Genomic DNA, 24,323 nt, shown 5'->3' with positions numbered 1-24,323 from the left:
CTTTTGCCAAGATATTTCTCTCACCCAGCATGGGTATATGTAAAATGACACCGCAAAACACATTCACCAACTTCTCCTGAATACGGAGATACCACATGTGTGGCACTTTTTTGCAGCCTAGGTGGGCAAAAGGGCCCACATTCCAAAGAGCACCTTTCGGATTTCACTGGTCATGTTTTACAGAATTTGATTTCAAACTCCTTACCACACATTTGGGCCCCTAGAATGCCAGGGCAGTATAACTACCCCACAAGTGACCCCATTTTGGAAAGAAGACACCCCAAGGTATTCGCTGATGGGCATAGTGAGTTCATGGAAGTATTTATTTTTTGTCACAAGTTAGTAGAATATGAGACTTTGTAAGAAAAAAATAAATGAAAAAAAAATCATCATTTTCCACTAACTTGTGACAAAAAATAAAAAATTCTAGGAACTCGCCATGCCCCTCACGGAATACCTTGGGGTGTCTTCTTTCCAAAATGGGGTCACTTGTGGGGTAGTTATACTGCCCTGGCATTCTAGGGGCCTAAATGTGTGGTAAGGAGTTTGAAATCAAATTCTGTAAAAAATGACCAGTGAAATCCGAAAGGTGCTCTTTGGAATATGGGCCCCTTTGCCCACCTAGGCTGCAAAAAAGTGTCACACATCTGGTATCTCCGTATTCAGGAGAAGTTGGGGAATGTGTTTTGGGGTGTCATTTTACATATACCCATGCTGGGTGAGAGAAATATCTTGGCAAAAGACAACTTTTCCCATTTTTTTATACAAAGTTGGCATTTGACCAAGATATTTATCTCACCCAGCATGGGTATATGTAAAATGACACCCCAAAACACATTCCCCAACTTCTCCTGAATACGGAGATACCAGATGTGTGACACTTTTTTGCAGCCTAGGTGGGCAAAGGGGCCCATATTCCAAAGAGCACCTTTCGGATTTCACTGGTCATTTTTTACAGAATTTGATTTCAAACTCCTTACCACACATTTGGGCCCCTAGAATGCCAGGGCAGTATAACTACCCCACAAGTGACCCCATTTTGGAAAGAAGAGACCCCAAGGTATTCGCTGATGGGCATAGTGAGTTCATGGAAGTTTTTATTTTTTGTCACAAGTTAGTGGAATATGAGACTTTGTAAGAAAAAAAAAAAAAAAAAATCATCATTTTCCGCTAACTTGTGACAAAAAATAAAAAAGTTCTATGAACTCACTATGCCCATCAGCGAATACCTTAGGGTGTCTACTTTCCGAAATGGGGTCACTTGTGGGGTGTTTGTACTGTCTGGCCATTGTAGAACCTCAGGAAACATGACAGGTGCTCAGAAAGTCAGAGCTGCTTCAAAAAGCGGAAATTCACATTTTTGTACCATAGTTTGTAAACGCTATAACTTTTACCCAAACCATTTTTTTTTTTTACCCAAACATTTTTTTTTTATCAAAGACATGTAGAACAATAAATTTAGAGCAAAATTTATATATGGATCTCGTTTTTTTTGCAAAATTTTACAACTGAAAGTGAAAAATGTCATTTTTTTGCAAAAAAAATCGTTAAATTTCGATTAATAACAAAAAAAGTAAAAATGTCAGCAGCAATGAAATACCACCAAATGAAAGCTCTATTAGTGAGAAGAAAAGGAGGTAAAATTCATTTGGGTGGTAAGTTGCATGACCGAGCAATAAACGGTGAAAGTAGTGTAGGTCAGAAGTGTAAAAAGTGGCCTGGTCTTTCAGGGTGTTTAAGCTATGGGGGCTGAGGTGGTTAAACAGCTGATCGGCAGGGGTGCCGGAAGTCAGGACGGTAGATCCTCCATAAAGAAGATCTGGAAAACCCCCTTTAAAAGTTGCAGGGTAACAAGTCAAACCATTTAACGGGTGGAATTTATTATGACGGTAATATCTGAATCAGAGTTGCTTGAGTTTACGTTGGTGTACTAAGCAAATATAGGTCGTTTGTTCAATTTGTCGCAATGCAAATCTTTAGTCTAGAAATGCCTCTTCAGATTTTCTACGCCACCCTGCTCTACTGAAGTGAGTTTGTGACTTTTTGAAAGAGTCTCCGATAAGTCTGTAATGGAGCTAATTCACATAGCTAATCACGTCCAGTTCCCCACCCACATTACAAACCTGGAGCGGGTGGTGGAAAAATGCAAAAGGTTTACATTTTTGTGCCAATAAATCCAAAAGAAAAGTCACAAAAGCCCTATTTTGTGACTTTTTGAAGCCAGAAGTCTTGAGTGCAGGGCTCATGCACACAACCATGTATGTAGGGCAGGACATTCCATTCTCAGCCTGTATCCGTGTTCAGCTACAGCCGTGTGCGTGAGCCCTAAGGCCTCTTTCACACGGGCGTGTCCGGATGCATTGCGTCAAACCCGCGCGAGTAGGTACCTAATTGCAGTCAGTTTTGACTGCGATTGCGTTCCGTTGTTCAATTTTTATCGCGCGGGTGCAATGCGTTTTGCACGCGTGTGATAAAAAACTGAATGTGGTACCCAGACCCGAACTTCTTCACTGAAGTTCAGGTTTGGGTTCAAGGTTGTGTAGATTGTATTATTTCCCCTTATAACATGGTTATAAGGGAAAAGAATAGCATTCTAAATACAGAAGTACAATAAAGCTGGAGGGGTTAAAAAAATAAAAATAAATTTAAACTCACCTTAATCCACTTTTTCGCGCAGCCGGCATCAAAGGTCCTATTGCTCACAGATAAAGACAGAAGAGATGCCGGCTGCGCGAACAAGTGGATTAAGGTGAGTTAAATTATAATTTATTTATTTTTTTTAACCCCTCCAGCGCTATTTTACTATATATTCTGTATTCAGAATGCTATTATTTCCCCTTATAACCATGTTATAAGGGGAAATAATAATGATCGGGTCTCCATCCCGATCGTCTCCTAGCAACCGTGCGTGAAAATCGCACCGCATCCGCACTTGATTGCGGATGCTTGCAATTTTCACGCAACCCCATTCACTTCTATGGGGCCTGCGTTACGTGAAAAACGCACAAAGAGGAGCATGCTGCAATTTTCACGAAACGCACAAGTGATGCGTGAAAATCACCGCTCATGTGAACAGCCCCATAGAAATGAATGGGTCAGGATTCAGTGCAGGTGCAATGCGTTCAACTCACGCATCGCATCCGCGCGGAATACTCGCCCGTCTGAAAGGGGCCTAAGGGTGCGTTTACACAGGCTTCTAGATGCATGGAGTTTGGTGCAGAGTCTGCAGTGAAACACATGTGGAGTCCAAGCCTAAATTGCCTCTCATTGTTTCCGTGCGGCTTTCAAGGCCACAGTAAAAAAAAAAAAAAAAAAAAAAAAAAAAAAGAACATTTCCGTTCTTGCCGCGGTTTCCGTTCGGACCCCACTAGGTTCCATTGAATGGCGCTAAAGCTGCAATTAGATCCACCGCAATCACCTCAGTGGATTTTGTCACAAAGGGGGAGATTTATCAAACTGGTGTAAAGTAGACCTGGCTTAGTTGCCCATAGCAACCAGATTCCACCTTTCATTTTCCAAAGAAGCTGTAAAAAAGGAAAGGTGAAATCTGATTGGTTACTTTGTACCAGTTTTGATAAATCTCCCCCAAAATCGGCTGTGTGAACTCCTCTGCTTCTCTCACATGGTCAGTAGTTTTCATCAGTAAGCTAACACTGGAAGCGGGTCCAAAACACAGAAGAGGCACAAATCTTCCCATTATACGTTTTTGCTGTAGGTTCTGCTCCTGGTTGTGGCTTACAAATACTGATGAGAAATACTGACTAAATACTGACCACGTGGAAGTGGCTTAAAGGGGTTTTCCAAGACCCCCTGGACCCCCGGCAATCATCTGCTTTATATGGACCCAATCTGTAGTCACAGATTGCCAATCTGTAGGCAATCAGAGCATGCGCGGCTCTGTTTCAGAAGCAGCACAAGGGAATGAAGAACCGCGCATGCCCGGCCGGCGGCGTGCGCGTTCATGGAAAAAATACAGCCACACACTGGATCAAGGTGGTTTCGCTCGCCGCGCATGCGCGGCCATTGCATTCGGCCGGCGAAAGGTGGCCGTAACTAAGGGAGGACACAGTACAACAATGAGGTAAAAGGGGGAGGTTTTTAGCGAGAAGGGTAGGAATTGGCTTAAACATTATATTTAGTAAAATGATCATTGTCGCAGCGTGGACAAATGTAAGCGATCCATCCTCGTGCGATATCATCCATAAGAGATATTATAATTTATATTGTCCAATCATCTGAATTATCAGCGCCCATCATCCCATCATACACCCCCCCCCTGTAAATCCCATCTTTACCTGGACATTGGTCTGTGCAGCCCCAATCTGCTTGAAGACTGCAGATCCATAGGCAAAGCCAAGGCTGATATCCTGGGGAAAATAACCCAGGATCCTCCGGAACTGGAATCCTGTGCCCTGGAGAGCTGGCAGAGCCATGACCTGTGACCGTCAGCTCACACACTGCCATGGTAAGGCTGTCAGATACACACCACACACGGGGAAAGTCAGTGCAGCGCTGGCAGATCACTGCAAACACAGTCCTACCCACTGCACAGCCTGACCTACACACATGTACACTCACTTCCGGGAGCTGTGGAACGCACGTGTTGATTGGTTAGGTCTTACGCCTCTTGCTATTGGCTCTGGGTGGATTGGTCAGGTCTGAGGCAGTGCTCCGTGAATGAGGCCAAGGGAAGGATATAGCTCCTCTTCCTCAGTGCTAGCCCTGTAGGGAGAAGACTACATCCACTATATAATGTGTCCTGCGTACACTGGGACACTATAGATAACATTATGCTTCCAGTAGGGCTGCTCTAAAATAATAAACTGCATTTACAGCTCGTCCCTCATTTAAAGGGGCTTTGTGGTACAGCGAACATGTACTGTGTGTGTGCGAATACCCAAATAACCCCACCAGAAGGCTACCTGCCCAGGGGCGCGGGTAAACATGCAGGAGACCCGCATTCATTTCCGTTCAGATTTCTGTGCGTTCCCGTTCCAAAAACCGAATGCGTGAGGCTGCGGTCACATCAGGTTTTTGTCGTACGTTTTAACGTACACAAAAAAATAATTGTTTACATTAACGGTTGCCTCAGACAAATGCCGTACTGTGGCATCCATCACCATGGCGTTCCATGGTATAACAAATAGTAAGCGTTAGCGTGTACGGTTTTATGCAGGTCTCTGCATAACGGGAAGGCGTAGTGTACCACGTTTTTCCATCCTGCAAAGTCCAGCAAAAAAAAAAAAAAATTATACATTAACGTATACTTTTTTTTATTTTCTTACAATGGGACCCTGTGGTGACGGATGCCACATGTCTGCGGCGTCTGGTAATATATAGGTTTTTAGTGCATGTTAAAGGTATAACAAAAACGTGATCTGAACCCAGCTTTACTGGCGGCTTTTGGTGCGGATTAGATGTGGTTTTGTAGCAGATCGCACCCTTCCGTTGAAAAGGGAGAAATCTGCACCAAAAGTTGTCAATATAGTTGACATGCTGCAAATTTCGAAATGCGCACAGCGGGTCAATTTCCGCATGGAACGTAACAGCACGAGGCACATGAGATCGGTCTAATGTCACACACTTTGCTGGTATCGTATTACGCTGCCGTTTTTCTGAATGAGAAGAATCTGCGGAGAAAAAACGTGTGTAATCTGCAACATGTGCAGGGTTACCGTTTCACTACTGTGACATCACTGTGTGCATTAGGCTACATTTACACGTCCGTGGTGTGTTGCGGACTTGCAAATAGCGGGTCCGCAACACACCAGCCCGGCACCCCCATAGAAATGCCTATTCTTGTCCGCAAGCTGTGGACAAGAATAGGGCATGCTCTATCTTTTTGCGGAGCTGCGAACCCAAAATCGGGGCCGCACTCCGCAATTGCGGCTGCAGACAGCACACTGTGTGCTGTCCGCATCCATTCCGTCCCCGTAGAGAATGAATGGGTCCGCACCCATTCCGCAAAATTGCGGAAAGGATGCGGACCCATTTTGCGGACGTGTGAATGGAGCCTTATTCCACTAGTGGGCCACCACTGTGTGCATTATCCATGTTCTTTAGGGAAACTTACTGAACTTACTGCTTTAGGTGGTCATGGTCGACTGGGGCTCCATTGAGGGTTGTGCCACTGTAACGCCCCAGAGTGGCATCACCACGTCTTCACCCCGCTACTGTCTTTAATGGGCTAATATAATGTCATCTTATGTATTTTGTTCAGGTCCATTACACTGTGCATTTCCGATGTTTGCAACTGGGTCGTGTTATAGAGGGGGAGGCGCCCGTTGCACCATGGGGTTCCATGGTTACTCGTTACACCCCTGGGTGGTATCAAATAATACATTCCTGTAGAAGAGTATTTCCTTTTTGCCCCTGTTAGAGTACGGCTGTCGTGTCCAGGTTTGCAGAGTTGCAGTGATTCCATAGAAATGAATGGAATCGCCGCTCTAGTTGCAAGAAATTCTGCAGTGTTGGATTTCTTGCAACTCACCCGGCTATCACATTCATTTTTATGGGCTCACCAGTACTCTGTGAACTTGGCCGCGACAGGTGTTGCGCGACCATTGTCGCCTTGTAGCCGTAGTAGTAAGCTTTATAGGCTAGAGAGAATTATATTATGTCATACCTCCAAGTCACAAGCAGATGGCGCTGTCATCACTGCATGGAACTTCTGATTAGCACTGCAGCAATCTCCAGGGTGGGCCATTTATATGAATACACCTTAATAAAATGGGAATGGTTGGTGATATTAACTTCCTGTTTGTGGACAATTAGTATATGTGAGGGGGGGAAACTTTTCAAGATGGGTGGTGAGTGACCATGGCGGCCATTTTGAAGTTGGCCATTTTGAATCCAACTTTTGTTTTTTCAATAAGAAGAGGGTCATGTGACACATCAAACTTATTGGGAATTTCACAAGAAAAACAATGGTGTGCTTGGTTTTAATGTAACTTTATTCTTTCATGAGTTATTTACAAGTTTCTGACCACTTATAAAATGTGTTCAATGTGCTGCCCATTGTGTTGGATTGTCAATGCAACCCTTTTCTCCCACTCTTCACACACTGATAGCAACACCGCAGGAGAAATGCTAGCACAGGCTTCCAGTATCCGTAGTTTCAGGTGCTGCACATCTCGTATCATCTGAAGGCAATCGTCTATGCTGTGAAGTTACGAGATGTGCAGCACCTGAAACTACGGATACTGGAAGCCTGTGGGAAGCACATTGAACACATTTTATAAGTGGTCAGAAACTTGTAAATAACTCATGAAAGAATAAAGTTACGTTAAAACCAAGCACACCATTGTTTTTCTTGTGAAATTCCCAATAATTTTGATGTGTCAAATGACCCTCTTCCTATTGAAAAAACAAAAGTTGGATTCAAAATGGCCGACTTCAAAATGGCCGCCATGGTCACCACCCATCTTGAAAAGTTTCCCCCCTCACATATACTAATGTGCCACAAACAGGAAGTTAATATCACCAACCATTCCCATTTTATTAAGGTGTATCCATATAAATGGCCCACCCTGTATTAATATGCAGCTCAGTACTTACGAGCATATATTATAAGTAGGGCTGAGCGAATCGACTTCGGATACAACATCCAAAGTCGATTCGCATAAAACTTCGTTCTAATACTGTACGGCGCAGGAGCTCTGTACAGTATTAGAATGTATTGGCTCCTATGAGCCGAAATTATTACACTCTTCACTTATGAGAAATATCTTCTCAAATAGGGTTGTAAAACAAAATCCACCTACGCTTATAATTAGGGAGGAGATAATCGACTTTGGATGAAACATCCGAAGTCGATTCGCATAAAACTTGGTTATAACAGAATCCATAAGACAGAAGGACAGATCGGTTCTTCTGCCTATAGACTTGTATTATGACGGAATGCAAAACGGAAGCCTTTAAAAGGCATTTTGTTTGCTTTCCGTCCTAAACGAAGTCTATGGGAATCAAAACGGATACGTCTGGGTCCCATTATGCAAGACGGAAAACAAAGTCCTGTCTACAGGATTTTGTTTTCCGTCTTGCATAACGGGACCCAGGCGGATCTGTTATGCTTTCCCATAGACTTCTAATAGGACGGAAAGCAAACTGAATGTCTTTTAAAGGCTTCCGTTTTGCATTCCGTCATAATACAAGCGCTTTTCTTCCTTTTTTTTATCGTTGCGTTCCAAGAGCTATAACTTTTTTAATTTTTCGTCTATATAGCTTTATGAGGGGTTGTTTTTTGCAGGAAAAGTTGTAGTTTTTAATGGCGCCATTTTGGGGTACACATAACTTTCTGAATAACTTTTATTAACTCTTTTTGGGAGGGAGATGGGAAAAACAGCAATACTGCCACTGCGTTTTTACATTATAAATTTTACGACGTTCATTTTTCGGTACAAATAACATAATATCTTTATTCTCTGGGTCAGTACGATTAGTGATACCAAATACATATAGTTTTTTTTACATTTTACTACTTTTTTGCAATAAAACCCCCTTTTTTTAAAAGAAAAAAAATGTTTTTGCATTGCAAGACTCATAACTTTTTTTATTTTTTATTTTTCTTTCTATGGAGTTGTTTGAGGGCTTGATTTTTGCAGGACGACTTGTATTTTTCATTAGTATCATTTTGGAGTAAATGGCTCTCACACAGTTCCTGAGTCTCAGCTCCCTCTAAGATGGCTGCTTCCTTTCTCTTCCTCTCTCTCTCTGTGTAACTCCACCTCTCAATAGCAACACTTGTGGCCTGACACAAACAGAGACCCTAACTAACTACAGGCCTTGTCTCAGTCTCTAGGCGCCAACACTGTAATGAGGTGCGTGCACGATCTTACCGAACCGGGTCTGCTCTGCCTCCGCTGGTGACTCTGAACAGAACAAATGCCTCTCCAACAAGCATGCGGTGCCGTAGTGTATGTAGCTTTGCCTCTCAGCTCTCATCAGCATTCCTGGAAGCAATCCTCGTTCAATCAGCTTCACTTAGGCCTCTTTCACACTTGCGTTGTCCGGATCCGGCATGTACTCCACTTGCCGGAATTACACTCCGGATCCGGAAAAACGCAAGTGTACTGAAAGCATTTGAAGACGGAACCGTCTTCAAAATGCTTTCAGTGTTACTATGGCACCCAGGACGCTATTAAAGTCCTGGCTGCCATAGTAGGAGCGGGGAGCGGGGGAGCGGTATACTTACAGTCCGTGCGGCTCCCCAGGCGCTCCAGAATGACGTCAGAGCGCCCCATGCGCATGGATGACGTGTCCAATGCGATCACATGATCCATGCGCTTGGGGCGCCCTGACGTCACTCTGGAGCGCCTGGGGAGCCGCACGGACGGTAAGTATGCTGCTCCCCCGCTCCCCGCTACACTTTACCATGGCAAACAGGACTTTAGCGTCCCGGCAGCCATGGTAACCATTCAGAAAAAGCTAAATGTCGGCTCCGGCAATGCGCCGAAACGACGTTTAGCTTAAGGCCGGATCCGGATCAATGCCTTTCAATGGGCATTAATTCCGGATCCGGCATTGCGGCAAGTGTTCCGGATTTTTGGCCGGAGCAAAAAGCGCAGCATGCTGCGGTATTTTCTCCGGCCAAAAAACGTTCCGTTCCGGAACTGAAGACATCCTGATGCATCCTGAACGGATTTCACTCCATTCAGAATGCATTAGGATAAAACTGATCAGGATTCTTCCGGCATAGAGCCCCGACGACGGAACTCTATGCCGGAAGACAAGAACGCAAGTGTGAAAGAGCCCTTAGCTGTAGCTCTGGTGTATGTAAATTTATTGTATGTTCCCAGCATTTGTGGTTGTGTTCATTACCACGTTTAAAGTAATAACTGGAATGGGGCAACTACAGTACCCTGAAAGATTATCAAAATTAGGGTTATTCACTTTAGAAAAAAAGACGACTGAGGGGAGATCTAATTACTATGTATAAATATATCAGGGGGCAGTACAGAGATCTCTCCCATCATCTATTTATCCCCAGGACTGTGACTGTGACGAGGGGACATCCTCTGCGTCTGGAGGAAAGAAGGTTTGTACACAAACATAGAAAAGGATTCTTTACGGTAAGAGCAGTGAGACTATGGAACTCTCTGCCTGAGGAGGTGGTGATGGTGAGTACAATAAAGGAATTCAAGAGGGGCCTGGATGTATTTCTGGAGCGTAATAATATTACAGGCTATAGCTACTAGAGAGGGGTCGTTGATCCAGGGAGTTATTCTGATTGGAGTCGGGAAGGAATTTTTTATTCCCCTAAAGTGGGGAAAATTGGCTTCTACCTCACAGGGTTTTTTTTTTTGCCTTCCTCTGGATCAACTTGCAGGATGACAGGCCGAACTGGATGGACAAATGTCTTTTTTCGGCCTTATGTACTACACTGCTCAAAAAAATAAAGGGAACACAAAAATAACACATCCTAGATCTGAATTAATTAAATATTCTTCTGAAATACTTTGTTCTTTACATAGTTGAATGTGCTGACAACAAAATCACACAAAAAAAAAAAAATGGAAATCAAATTTTTCAACCCATGGAGGTCTGGATTTGGAGTCACCCTCAAAATTAAAGTGGAAAAACACACTACAGGCTGATCCAACTTTGATGTAATGTCCTTAAAACAAGTCAAAATGAGGCTCAGTAGTGTGTGTGGCCTCCACGTGCCTGTATGACCTCCCTACAATGCCTGTGCATGCTCCTGATGAGGTGGCGGACGGTCTCATGAGGGATCTCCTCCCAGACCTGGACTAAAGCATCTGCCAACTCCTGGACAGTCTGTGGTGGATAGAGATGATGTCCCAGATGTGCTCAATTGGATTCAGGTCTGGGGAACGGGCGGGCCAGTCCATAGCATCAATGCCTTCGTCTTGCAGGAACTGCTGACACACTCCAGCCACATGAGGTCTAGCATTGTCTTGCATTAGGAGGAACCCAGGGCCAACCGCACTAGCATATGGTCTCACAAGGGGTCTGAGGATCTCATCTCGGTACCTAATGGCAGTCAGGCTACCTCTGGCGAGCACATGGAGGGCTGTGTGGCCCTCCAAAGAAATGCCACCCCACACCATTACTGACCCAATGGCAAACCGGTCATGCGGGAGGATGTTGCAGGCAGCAGAACGTTCTCCACGACGTCTCAAGACTCTGTCACGTCTGTCACATGTGCTCAGTGTGAACCTGCTTTCATCTGTGAAGAGCACAGGGCGCCAGTGGCGAATTTGCCAATCTTGGTGTTCTCTGGAAAATGCCAAACGTCCTGCACGGTGTTGGGCTGTAAGCACAACCCCCACCTGTGGACGTCGGGCCCTCATATCACCCTCATGGAGTCTGTTTCTGACCGTTTGAGCAGACACATGCACATTTGTGGCCTGCTGGAGGTCATTTTGCAGGGCTCTGGCAGTGCTCCTCCTGTTCCTCCTTGTACAAAGGCGGAGGTAGCGGTCCTGCTGCTGGGTTGTTGCCCTCCTACGGCCTCCTCCACGTCTCCTGATGTACTGGCCTGTCTCCTGGTAGCGCCTCCATGCTCTGGACACTACGCTGACAGACACAGCAAACCTTCTTGCCACAGCTCGCACTGATGTGCCATCCTGGATAAGCTGCACTACCTGAGCCACTTGTGTGGGTTGTAGACTCCGTCTCATGCTACCACTAGAGTGAAAGCACCGCCAGCATTCAAAAGTGACCAAAACATCAGCCAGGAAGCATAGGAACTGAGAAGTGATCTGTGGTCACCACCTGCAGAACCACTCCTTTATTGGGGGTGTCTTGCTAATTGCCTATATTTTCCACCTGTTGTCTATCCCATTTGCACAACAGCATGTGAAATTGATTGTCACTCAGTGTTGCTTCCTAAGTGGACAGTTTGATTTTACAGAAGAGTGATTGACTTGGAGTTACATTGTGTTGTTTAAGTGTTCCCTTTATTTTTTTGAGCAGTGTATGTTACTATGTTTAAGTAAAATTCTGTTTTGGCAAAAGCTGGTGGTGGAGTTGTTTTCCTTGTTCGTGACTTCGCTGTATCCTCGGGAGCCCACCCTGGTACACGGCTTACAGAGGTATATGGATGCAGGAGCGGACTGGGAACTTAAAGTGGCCCTGGAAAAAATGCTAAAAGTGGCCCTAGTTTATATTCGGTTCCAAATTGATGTAAGTCAGGGCCAATACATGTAGGCAGGCCAGCAATGCCATATTGCGGCACATTATACCAACCCAACAGAGCCAAATATCACAGTCCATCACAAACTACTGCCCCCCATCAGTACAAAATATATCTCCAAAAACTTCCACTGGCAGCTGTGATGAGGGCTCAGGTGGCTCCTTGGGCATTGGCCCACCGGGAAATTTCCCTGTAAGGTCTATGGCCAATCCGCCCCTGTACGGATGTCATAAAACGGGTGCATATAGCTCCTTTAGCAAGATAACTGCTTTTCCCGAGTCAACTTCACCTGCTAGCCACACTGCCCCCATAAGGATATGTTTGCACGTCACAGATATGATGGAGATTTTCTGCTGTGGAATTATGTGCATCAAATCAGCAGCATTTTACAGTGCCAGCGAAGTGAGTGAGATTATTTTCAACCACCATGACGTATCCATACGTCACAGTGGTTGAGGGAATGTATGGAGCGGACTGCTGCGGTGAGCCCGCTCCATACACAGCGGGTGCTGGCTGTATCATACAGCAGACACTCGGCCGCAATGATGGAACAGCAATTGCGCAGAACCTCGTCATTTACCCCTCAGTCGCGATCAACACTGATTTCCGCACCTGTGAGGTAAGGCAGAGGGATGCGGCTCCCTCTGCCTTCTGATTGGAGCCCCCACAGTGAAATTGTGGGGCTCCGATCGGTTACCATGGCAGTCTGGACACTTCTGAAGCCTTCCAGACCTGCCATGGTAAGCTCCCTGCTGCTGTGTGCATGAGGCACAGCTCACCAGGGACAGTGTGAGGGCTCATGCACACAAACATATTTTTTTTCCATGTCTGTTCCGTTTTTTTCGTTTCCATATGTCCTTATGTCCATTCCACAAAAAAATGGAACATGTCCTATTATTGTCCGCATTACCGACAAGGATAGGACTGTTCTATTAGGAGACAGCTGTTCCTGTTCCGCAAAATATGGAATGCACACGGCTGGTACCCGTGTTTTGCGGATCTTCAATTTACGAACCGCAAAACATCCAACAGTCATATGCATGAGCCCTTAGAATTCTACACACCCTAATAGATCTCTGTTAGGATGAATAGGACAAGGGATGAAAAGATCCCAGGTTCTAGGCCCCTAAGGGGGCTAATAGTTATTAAAAAAAGTTTAAAAAAAAACATTAAAAGTTTAAATCACCCCCTTTTCCCAATTTTACATCTAAAAATATATTAACAATAAAAAAAAATATATATCAGGTATCACTGCATGTGAAAATTTCTGAACTATCAAAATATATTTGAAAATTTCCTGTGTGGTAAACGCTATAGAAAATTAAAAACACACAATTCACCATTTTTTTGTTACCTTTCCCCCCCAAGAAAACTGTGGCCCCTTCACAGTAGTTATGGCCACCTTGTGCCCCTTCACAGTAGTTATGCTCATCTTTTTGCCCATCTTTTGTTGGGTGGGTTGGGGTGGATGTCTGATTAATAACAAACATATATATCTAAATGGCGGGGGGGGGGGGGGGGGGGGGGCGCTCTGTTGGTGGTGGACCTTGTCCCAGCCCTGGCGTCAGGCAGCAGGCATCTCACGGAGTGCCACGGGAGCCTATGGCTCCCTTCCCCTCTGTTCTGCCTCATAGACTTCAGGCCAGGCCTGAAGCTATGAGGCAGTAGAACTGTGCAGGAGATCGCGATTACCTCACTGTGACCTCCTGTGACGGGTCTCGCGAGATGACGTGGCGCGGGAGGGCACAGTGAGGTGTTCGTGATCGCCTGCGCTGGGACGCCACAAGCGGTAATGGAGTGAGGAAGGCAGGTGAGTTAGTATTTTTTTTTTTTTTTTGCGCAAGTACCCTAAAGCAGGCCATACTGGGGGCATTATGGAGGTGGGGGGCATTATCAGTTTAAATAGAAGAAAAAACTAAGAATATATATTATACAGAGGGGCCACATTATATATTATACAGAGGGGGCCAGTATATATATTAATTTTACAGAAGGACCATTATATATTATAATTATACAGAGGGGCCATTAATAATGACCCCTTTTTATAATTATAATATATAATGGCCCCTGTGTAATATTAAGATATATAAAGGCCCCCTCTGTATTATTAGTATATATAATGGCCCCTCCGTATTATTATAATATATAATGGCCCCCTCTGTATTATTAGTATATATAATGGCCCCTCCGTATTATTATAATATATAATGGCCCCTGTGTAATATTAGGATATATAATGGCCCCTCTGTATTATTAGTATATATAATGGCTTACTCTGTATTATTAGTATATATAATGCCCCCTCAGTATTATTAGCATATAAAAGCCCCCTCTGTATTATTAGTATATATAATGGCCGCCTCTGTATTATTAGTATATATAATAGACCCCTCTGTATTATTATAATATATAATGACCCCCTCCTTATTATTAGTATATATAATAGCCCCCTCCATATTATTATAATATATAATGGCCCCTCTGTATTATTAGTGTATATATATATATATAATGGCCCCTCTGTATTATTAGTATATATAATGGCCCCCTGTATAATATATAATGGCCCCTCTGTATTATTAGTATATATAAGGGCCCCTCTGTATTATTAGTATATATATATATATATAATGGCCCCCTCTGTATTATTAGTATATATAATGGCCCCTCTGTATTATTAGTATATATAATGGTCCCCTGTGTATAAGGATAGTAGAGGATGATAGTAAAGTGAGGAATCTAAAAATGTTTTCTGTGAAACTTTGTAGAGATGAGATGCGGCTGAAAGAAGGTATCATGGCGGTCTTATCTCCGAATGAAGACGTCTACATCACAGGAGATGTCACTGGATGGATGAGGTATGTGGTGCTGTATTATACTGTATATAATAATGTCCATCCACATATTTGTTTCACGTTAGGGTTTGGGGGTGGATTGAGAATTTGGCCCACCCTGCCGCATCCTGGCCCCAGACTTCAGGTCACACTGTGCATGTTCTGAATTCTGGGGCCTTATACCCATCTACTACATCATCTGTACTTAGAGAGTTACCACCATGTTATCTGTAGTGTTACATAGGACTGCAGGTTACATCTACTACATTATTGGTAAAAAGGGGGGGGGGGGGGGGCAATACATGGCTTGCCCCGGGTGCTGGTAACCCAGGCTACGCCTCTGGTGGTCAGAGTAAATGGCCTTGTGGGGTAACATAAATGGGGAAGTTTGCCATTTGTAAATGCATTTAAATAAAAAAATTAAATGCTGATTGAAAAGAGTAGTCATTGGACACCTACTAAGTGCATAGGATAGAGCACCAGACCAACCCTCATTACAGACTACTCACGGGTAGAAGGACAGAGGCGGATACAAGTGAAGAGTAAAATTATAATGATAAATCAGACTGCTAAAGGTTGCAGGGGAAAAGGGGTAATTAAATGAATTGTCCATCCATCCACTATCATAATGAGCTTCTGGGACTCACAGTTTGGGAGAACATTCTGTGCCCATTTCCTTAGGCACCAAGACAGCTTGCCCCACCCCTGAGGGACAAAGCTCCACCTAGTGTGTTTACATGGTTGTGCATTTACTGCCTGGTATTGACAGGTATAATCAGGTTGATGAAGAGATGCAGGAGAGGTGTAGAGAATGGGTTTGATAATAATCAGACCGCTGCACAGAGATGCACTCATGCACATGGGAGAAATTGTTTTTATTTTGTTCCCTTGCTTTTACAAATCTGTAAATTATTAAAATCCCTTTCCTTTTCAAATATGTTATGTTCACAGTGTCAAGGCTTATTGTCTAAGATGTCATATCTCAGGAGAGAGAAACTAAGGTATGAGAATAATGTAAAATATGGAAGGCTCATAGAATGTGGTATCACTCATGAATAAGCTAACTAACCCTCATTTGTAAAAGGATTTCTATACTTAAAGGGGTTATCCGAGTTATGGGAAAAAAAATAAAACCTAACAAAATTAATCAGGATATACATATACATTAGTCAAGCTTGATTTTTTGAAAAAAAAAAAAAACGATCTTTACACCTTTTCTAGGTTCTGTTATTGCTGTGTTTACATGCAGCAGTAACAACAATGACTCATCTCTCCCTCATGAATATTTGTGGGAGGGGATCTGTGGATGGCACTGTTTAGGGGGGAGATCTGTGTGGATGGCACTGTTTAGGGGAGGGGGGATCTGTGGATGGCACTGTAGGGGGATCTGTGGATGGCACTGTTTAGGGGGGAGATCTGTGTGGATGGCACTGTTTAGGGGAGGGGGGATCTGTGGATGGCACTGTAGGGGGATCTGTGGATGGCACTGCCTGCCATCCACAGACCACAGATCCCCCTACAGTGCCATCCACAGATCCCCCTCCCCGACGCTCACAGCAGCAGTACTAATCAGTCACTTCATTTCTCAATGCAGAGCTATTTTCTTATTATTTTGAAATCTCTGAGTCTCTGACTCTTACTTTGGCTGAGCTCCGGTAACAACAGCAGGCAGTGCAGGCAGCGTTCATTCACTGACGTCACGCGCCTGCTCCGCCTAGTGGGAGGAGCAGGCGCGTGACGTCAGTGACAGTGAGTGAGCGCCGCCCCCCGAATTGCCTGCTCTGCTATTACCGGAGTACAGAGCTAAGAATGCAAGTAAAGAGCTCACTACAGCGCCCTGTATATTCTAACCCCCAGGCAAGCGTCCCTGTCACCATGGGAACGCTTGGGGGTTAGAATATACCATCGGATTTGAGTTTTTTCACAATCTCACTGAGCTCGAAAAACTCAGATCCGATGGTATATTCTTACCAGGCAAGCGTCCCCGTCACCATGGGAACGCCTGGGGGATAGAATATTTTATACCATTGGATCTTCTGACTTTTACTCTGCTTGGCCAGCTCGGGGCCCCAACCAGTTCGGGGCCCCAAGCTATTGCTGGTTTTGCCTGGCCTGATGATCGCGCATATGCGATCACCTATTAGCCGCAGGGAGGAACTTTGAGGTAGCCGCGGCACAAGTGAGGATCGCGCATGCGCGATCAACTCACAGCCGCACGGACTGTAATCCAGAGAGGTGGGGGCGTGGCCAAGGCTGATGACGTTCCGTTTACATGGCTTAGTCACTCCGACAAGCAGAGAGCTCCATGTAAACGGAACGTCACAGCTGATGACGTGGGCAGTCACATGACTGTTTAGTGTAGCAGAGAAACGGCACAAGATAGGTACTGCAAGTTATTTAGGAAAACTAATGTATAGGGGAAATAAAGCCATAGAGAGAAATTAAGTTAACTCGGATAACCCCTTTAATGATAACAATTAATAAATATCACTTAATTTAGTGTTCTGGCGTCATAATGTACGGCACACTGTTCAAAATGTAATGTTTGTGCCGCACCATCACTGCTACTAACTTCCTTCTGTCTCTTCCATGTAGATTACAAGGGTCTTTACACAATCATTTCTCACCGTACATTACAACCGGACAACCAGCGCCATAAATATGACAACTACTGTACATAAGATGTGAACCGGAAAGAGAGCTTATGTAAGATATAGGTTTAGAGGTTGGAGAAGGGTGCATAAGCTGTGTGAGTTCTAAAGGTCTGTGCAAGTTATAGACCAGGACCTTGTCACCAATAAGAGCAGGCTTGTTCTTCTGCAAAGAGGTGGGGAAGACTTGAGGCTGTGACTGAGGAGCTGGTGGAACAGAGGTTGGAAGTTGTGACAGGAGGCCTGCCTGGAGCTGAGGAGTGGGTCATCTTCAAAGAATTAGCGGATAGAGGTATGGCTGCTTTGCCATGTGGGCTCTGGAGACTTTGTCATGGAGCAGATGGTGAGCTAACAAAGTGACCAGCAAGGGGTGGACAGACGTAGCATGTGGAAGCAGTGGGCCTGTCAGTGTGCCTTGTTGGTCTCCACTGAAATGGTGACAGCTAAAGTGCCTCACCAACCTGAATGGTTAGGTTTGGGAAGTCTACTAGGGCTGTGGGAATAGGCAGCTTGGTCGGGAAACCATTGGTGGTTTGAGTGGTATTGTGCTCAAACCTTGGGGAAGCTGTAGTTAGGGCCAATTGTGGGACTGAGAATGTTCTCTGTCCTGGCGAGGCAAGCGACAGTATCTTCTTGTTGCCTCTGAGATTTGTGTAGTACAGTCCTGACCTATAAATCGCTGAAAAGAATGCACCAAAAGGATATGCCACTGACTATACTGGCTGGTCATACAAGCAGATATTAAAAGCTGAGACTTTCGCCAATATATTCCTGTCAGGAAAATATCGGAGCCCATCATGCACCACGTCACGGTCACTCAGCATGGCAAGGGGTCCTACCACTACGCTAACTGTGGTGTGAACACGGTCTGAAGGTGATGTAATCCAGCTCACAGCCAAGCTTCCACACAACCGCCTAGCAGGACAACTAGTGCAATGTGAACAAAGCCAGACTGTAAGCCACACCCATATCAGACCATGTGATGGAGGTTACCAGGTGCAAAGGAGTGTTTAAATGCCAGGTAAAGGCACATTCACTACATATAAAACAAAATCACAGAATTGCAGTGGCCAATATGGGGGAACTGCTCAAACCCCAAACACTGTAGTGTGTTTCTCATTGGGCGAGCAGTCCCACCACATGTGAACCACAGAAATATCGTGGCAGATATGGGGGAGCTGCTCAAACCCCAAACACTGTGGCGTATGGTCGTTTGCTGCGGTCCACATGCAGTGGGACTGCTCCCCCAATGAGAAACACGCCACAGTGTTTGGGGTTTGAGCAGTTCCCCCATATTGGCCACTGCAATTCAGTGATACAGTCCTGACCTACACTGAGAAGGTGCTCTAAGGAGTCAGGACTAAAGTGAGAAGGCTGCTTACTGTTGGAGTGAGTGAATATGAATTGGACCTGAATTGCTTACTGGAAAGTATTTTTTTTTACATTGCATCCTTTTTATTAAAGTTATTAATATTTTTTGAAGTTTATACAGTAAAACAAAATACTCCCCCTCATAACCAGCAGTAAATCAAAAAGTGCACCAGTCATGAAAAGTCCAGTGTGTCGATGAGTTCTTCGAGTCCATTTACAGATGTAGCTGATGGACTTGAGTGTGATATCACAACAAAAAAGCCATTCAGAAAGTGAACGCAAAGTCTCCTGCCTTTGTTTACTTATAGGGGTTGTCCCATGAAAAAGTTTTCAAACCAGCACCTGGATCTGAATACTTTTGTAATTGCATGTAATTAAAAATTTTGCATAGCCACTGAGTTAGGCTAGGTCTACATGACAACATTTGTCGTGCGACAATAAGTTGCGCGACAGATAGGGCACAACTACACTGCAACATTTGTCACGCAACATTTTGTTGCACCAATGTCGCGCGACAATTTTTATAATGGCAGTCTATGGTGTCGCACTGCAACATGCTCAAATGGATTTTCTGCGACTGTCGCGTCGCAGCATGTCGCATGTTGCAGTGCGACACCATAGACTGCCATTATAAAAATAGTCGCGCGACATTGGTGCAACAAAATGTCGCGCGACGAATATCGTCGTGTAGACCTAGCCTAATTCTATAAAATATCTGTATAGTACCACCTGCTCTTTATTCTTTTCTTATTTCTTTGTCCGGCTCAGTTTCATCCTTTAACTGCTTCCAGTTGTGCTCCAGAGAGCTGCAGCAGAATGGACACACCGCTTGAGCTGCAGCAAAAAGGACACTCCCCTTGAACTGCCAGCTTGATATTCCAAACTACATATAAAAAAATAAGCCCTCTGGCCACTGACCCTGTCGCTTCCCACAGAAACCATAACCCATGCATTATATTAGATCCAAAAGGTATCTCATCAGTTCTCTGGATGCTAGCCCAGAAGTGTTGATCCAGAGCACCCATCATCTGAGATGGGCTAACTGCTTTAAGGATAATAGTGTGCGTCAGCTATGCATGCAGCAGAGCTGTGTGTGTATGTGTGAGCTTTGCATGCAGGAGTGCTGTGTGTGTATAATGCAGTGCTTCTCAAATAGGGGGGGGCGCCAGGCTCCGTAAAGGGGGCTCGTTCAGGGCCGGCCTTTGGGGTGTGCGAATTTCTTCTGTATAATGCCGGCAGGCAGGCCGGGCGGCCGGCGCGTCCCTCAGTGATGTCACGTGCCTGCGCCGCCTGCTTTATGAATGAAGCAGGCGGCGCAGACAAGTGACGTCACTGAGGGACGCGCCGGCCTCCCGGCCCGCCTGCTAGCATTACACAGAAGAAATTCGGATATACGGTACTATTAGGAGTGAGGGGGGCATGTTTAATAGCTTTAAACGGCGGCGGCGGGCACACGGAATCTGTGGATGGCACAGTTAAGGGGTGGGGGTCTGTGGATGGCACTGTTATGGGCTGGGGGGGCACTGTGGATGGCACTGTTATGGGGTGGGGGGTCTGTGGATGGCACATATATAACAGTGCCAACCACAGATCTCCCTGTAACAATGCCAGCCACAGATCCCCCCCCCCCTGTAACAGTGTCTGTCATCCACAGATCCCCCCATAAGTGTCCGTCATCCACAGATCCCCCCATAAGTGTCCGTCATCCACAGATCCCCCCATAAGTGTCCGTCATCCACAGATCCCCCCATAAGTGTCCGTCATCCACAGATCCCCCCATAAGTGTCCGTCATCCACAGATCCCCCCATAAGTGTCCGTCATCCACAGATTCCCCATAAGTGTCCGTCATCCACAGATCCCCCATAAGTGTCCGTCATCCACAGATCCGCCCATAAGTGTCCGTCATCCACAGATCCCCCCATAAGTGTCCGTCATCCACAGATCTCCCCATAAGTGTCCGTCATCCACAGATCCCCCCATAAGTGTCCGTCATCCACAGATCCCCCCATAAGTGTCCGTCATCCACAGATCTCCCCATAAGTGTCCGTCATCCACAGATCCCCCATAAGTGTCCGTCATTGTCACGGCTGAGGATGGGGGAAACCCTCAGCCGTGAGGTGCCAGATGTTGAAGTAGCTACTCGGCCATGAAGCCACAGGACAGGGAGCAGGTCACCTCCTACAGCGTCCCTACCCTGACCCTAACTCCTAACCTGCATGGGGGCGACCTTTAAGGTAGGAGGGCCCATGCGCCGGAACCTCGGAGCCCTATCTTACCCTCCGCAGATCCCTGAGCTAGGAGCTGGGTAAGGCAACCTACTCCTCCTTGACACGGAGGAGCAGGAGCCTCAATGGCCAAGCTGTTGGGAAAAGGGGAACAGAAACAGCAATACGGAAATGGCAGGTGAACAGACATTCAGCAACCTGCCACAGCCCTGCTGACTGGATCCCTAAACAGACAGGGATCCAGAACCGTTATGCTGCACAAACACATATGAAAATCCCAACAGACAAACTTGCTACAACACACACATAAAGACATAGGCATACATAAAACTTTAACTTAAACCTAAACTCAAACTTAAACTATGACCACAGTGGTGGCTCTCACTGGCGGATGAACAAACACAGGAGGCTGCTATCAGCAAACATGCTGAAGCAACCTACTGAGCTCTGCAAGAGAGAGGGTCTTTATAGGCCCCAGTGGCCACACCCAAGGATTGGACACACCCAGTGACATCACACACACACTGGGAAGGAAGTTAACCCTTCCAGTAACACAGAAGGGAAAACAAACATACATAAAGGGAAAGTGCACACAATAACTTACAACACAGTGCACACAACAAACACACCTAACAAAAGGAACGTCAGGTGAGACCGCATGCCAGGGCAGCAAGCTGCCTAGCGACGCTCAGGCTGCTCTGCTGCTAACAACAACACTGGTTGCCCGCGGCAACCACAAGTGAGGCCACAGACAAGCAGCCCTCACCCGTGGTTGAACGCCCATACAAAACCGCAGGCAACCGCATGCGGTAAAGGAGTCACGGTCATGGGCATGGCCGTGACAGTCATCCACAGATCCCCAATAAGTGTCCATCATCCACAGATCCCCCCATAAGTGTCCGTCATCCACAGATCCCCGCATAAGTGTCCGTCATCCACAGATCCCCCCATAAGTGTCCGTCATCCACAGATCTCCCCATAAGTGTCCGTCATCCACAGATCCCCCCATAAGTGTCCGTCATCCACAGATCCCCCCATAAGTGTCCGTCATCCACAGATCCCCCCCATAAGTGTCCTTCATCCACAGATCCCCCCATAAGTGTCCGTCATCCACAGATCCCCCCATAAGTGTCCGTCATCCACAGATCCCCCCATAAGTGTCCGTCATCCACAGATCCCCCCATAAGTGTCCGTCATCCACAGATCCCCCATAAGTGTCCGTCATCCACAGATCCCCCATAAGTGTCCATCATCCACAGATCCGCCCATAAGTGTCCATCATCCACAGATCCCCCCATAAGTGTCCGTCATCCACAGATCCCCCCATAAGTGTCCGTCATCCACAGATCTCCCCATAAGTGTCCGTCATCCACAGATCCCCCATAAGTGTCCGTCATCCACAGATCCCCTATAAGTGTCCGTCATCCACAGATCCCCCCATAAGTGTCCGTCATCCACAGATCCCCCCATAAGTGTCCGTCATCCACAGATCCCCCCATAAGTGTCCGTCATCCACAGATCTCCCCATAAGTGTCCGTCATCCACAGATCCCCCCATAAGTGTCCGTCATCCACAGATCCCCCCATAAGTGTCCGTCATCCACAGATCTCCCCATAAGTGTCCGTCATCCACAGATCCCCCCATAAGTGTCCGTCATCCACAGATCCCCCCATAAGTGTCCGTCATCCACAGATCCCCCCATAAGTGTCCGTCATCCACAGATCCCCCCATAAGTGTCCGTCATCCACAGATCCCCCCATAAGTGTCCGTCATCCACAGATCCCCCCATAAGTGTCCGTCATCCACAGATCCCCCCATAAGTGTCCGTCATCCACAGATCCCCCCATAAGTGTCCGTCATCCACAGATCCCCCCATAAGTGTCCGTCATCCACAGGTCCCCCCATAAGTGTCCGTCATCCACAGATCCCCCCATAAGTGTCCGTCATCCACAGATCCCCCCATAAGTGTCCGTCATCCACAGATCCCCCCATAAGTGTCCGTCATCCACAGATCCCCCCATAAGTGTCCGTCATCCACAGATCCCCCCATAAGTGTCCGTCATCCACAGATCCCCCCATAAGTGTCCGTCATCCACAGATCTCCCCATAAGTGTCCGTCATCCACAGATCCCCCCATAAGTGTCCGTCATCCACAGATCCCCCCCATAAGTGTGTGTCCGATCCACATTTCTTTCTTTTTTTATTCTCTTATACGTTAATAAGGATACAGTGTTATGCAGAGGTGTACTTATAACAATTTTATAGACAAATGATACTATTTACAGTCGCGCGGGGGGCGCGAAATGTTTTCTTCTTCCTAGGGGGGGCATGACAGAAAATAATTGAGAAGCACTGGTATAATGCATTTGTATCTATTATGTGTGTGCTGCAGAGCTGTGTGTGTATAATGGACGTACAGCACGGGCACACTGCTGAACATGTTTGGATATAGTATATGTACAGCACAGCTATGTGTGTATTTTTATAATGTAATAATCATGGAGAGTGAAAAAAATACAAAAATAATTGGACACTACAGAGCTATGACATGTGACACATGGACTTTGATAGGTATATTTAAAGGGGTTGTCCCCTTTAAACCAGCACCTGGATCTGAATACTTTTGTAATTGCTTGTAATTAAATATTTAGCATAGCAACTTAGTTATTCACTAAAATGTACCTGTATAGCGCCACCTGCTGTTTGTTTTCTTATTTCTTTGTCCGGCTGACTGAGATGGCCGCACATGCTCAAATTTAATCCTACAACTGCCTCCTGAGCTGTGATAAACAAACACGACCCTATCTGGGAAGGGTTTAGATAAATCACCAAAACTAAAGCCTAATTAGGCTACTTTCACACTTGCGGCAGTGTGATCCGGCGGGCAGTTTCGTTGTCGGAACTGCCCGCCGGATCCGCCGATTTGGATGTGACTGAAAGCCTTTGTGAGACGGATCTGGAGGTGGATCCGTCTCACAAATGCATTGCAAGAACGGATCCGTCTCTCCGCTTGTCATGCGGACAGACGGATCCGTCTTGTATTTTTTTTTTTAATTCTTACCATTCTGCGCATGCGCAGGC

General features: G+C 45.8%; 1 protein-coding gene across 1 annotated transcript in view; it reads right to left on the bottom strand.

Annotated features, from left to right (window-relative positions):
* TAMM41 (TAM41 mitochondrial translocator assembly and maintenance homolog) overlaps nucleotides 1-4,587 on the bottom strand; it is a 37,420-nt gene extending 32,833 nt beyond the window's left edge. Inside the window, exons 1-2 of the mRNA XM_040408213.1 lie at nucleotides 4,537-4,587; nucleotides 4,296-4,506 (exon numbers count right to left, since the gene is read on the bottom strand). Coding sequence (XP_040264147.1) covers nucleotides 4,296-4,433 — 138 coding nt within the window. The 5' untranslated portion in view covers nucleotides 4,434-4,506; nucleotides 4,537-4,587. The remainder of the gene's footprint in view (nucleotides 1-4,295; nucleotides 4,507-4,536) is intronic.
* Nucleotides 4,588-24,323: the final 19,736 nt, after the last annotated feature.

Source organism: Bufo bufo, chromosome 9, assembly GCF_905171765.1.
Source record: "Bufo bufo chromosome 9, aBufBuf1.1, whole genome shotgun sequence".
NCBI lineage: Eukaryota > Metazoa > Chordata > Amphibia > Anura > Bufonidae > Bufo > Bufo bufo.
Note: the sequence above shows the minus strand (reverse complement) of the source record. Positions and strands in the feature narration are given on the sequence as shown.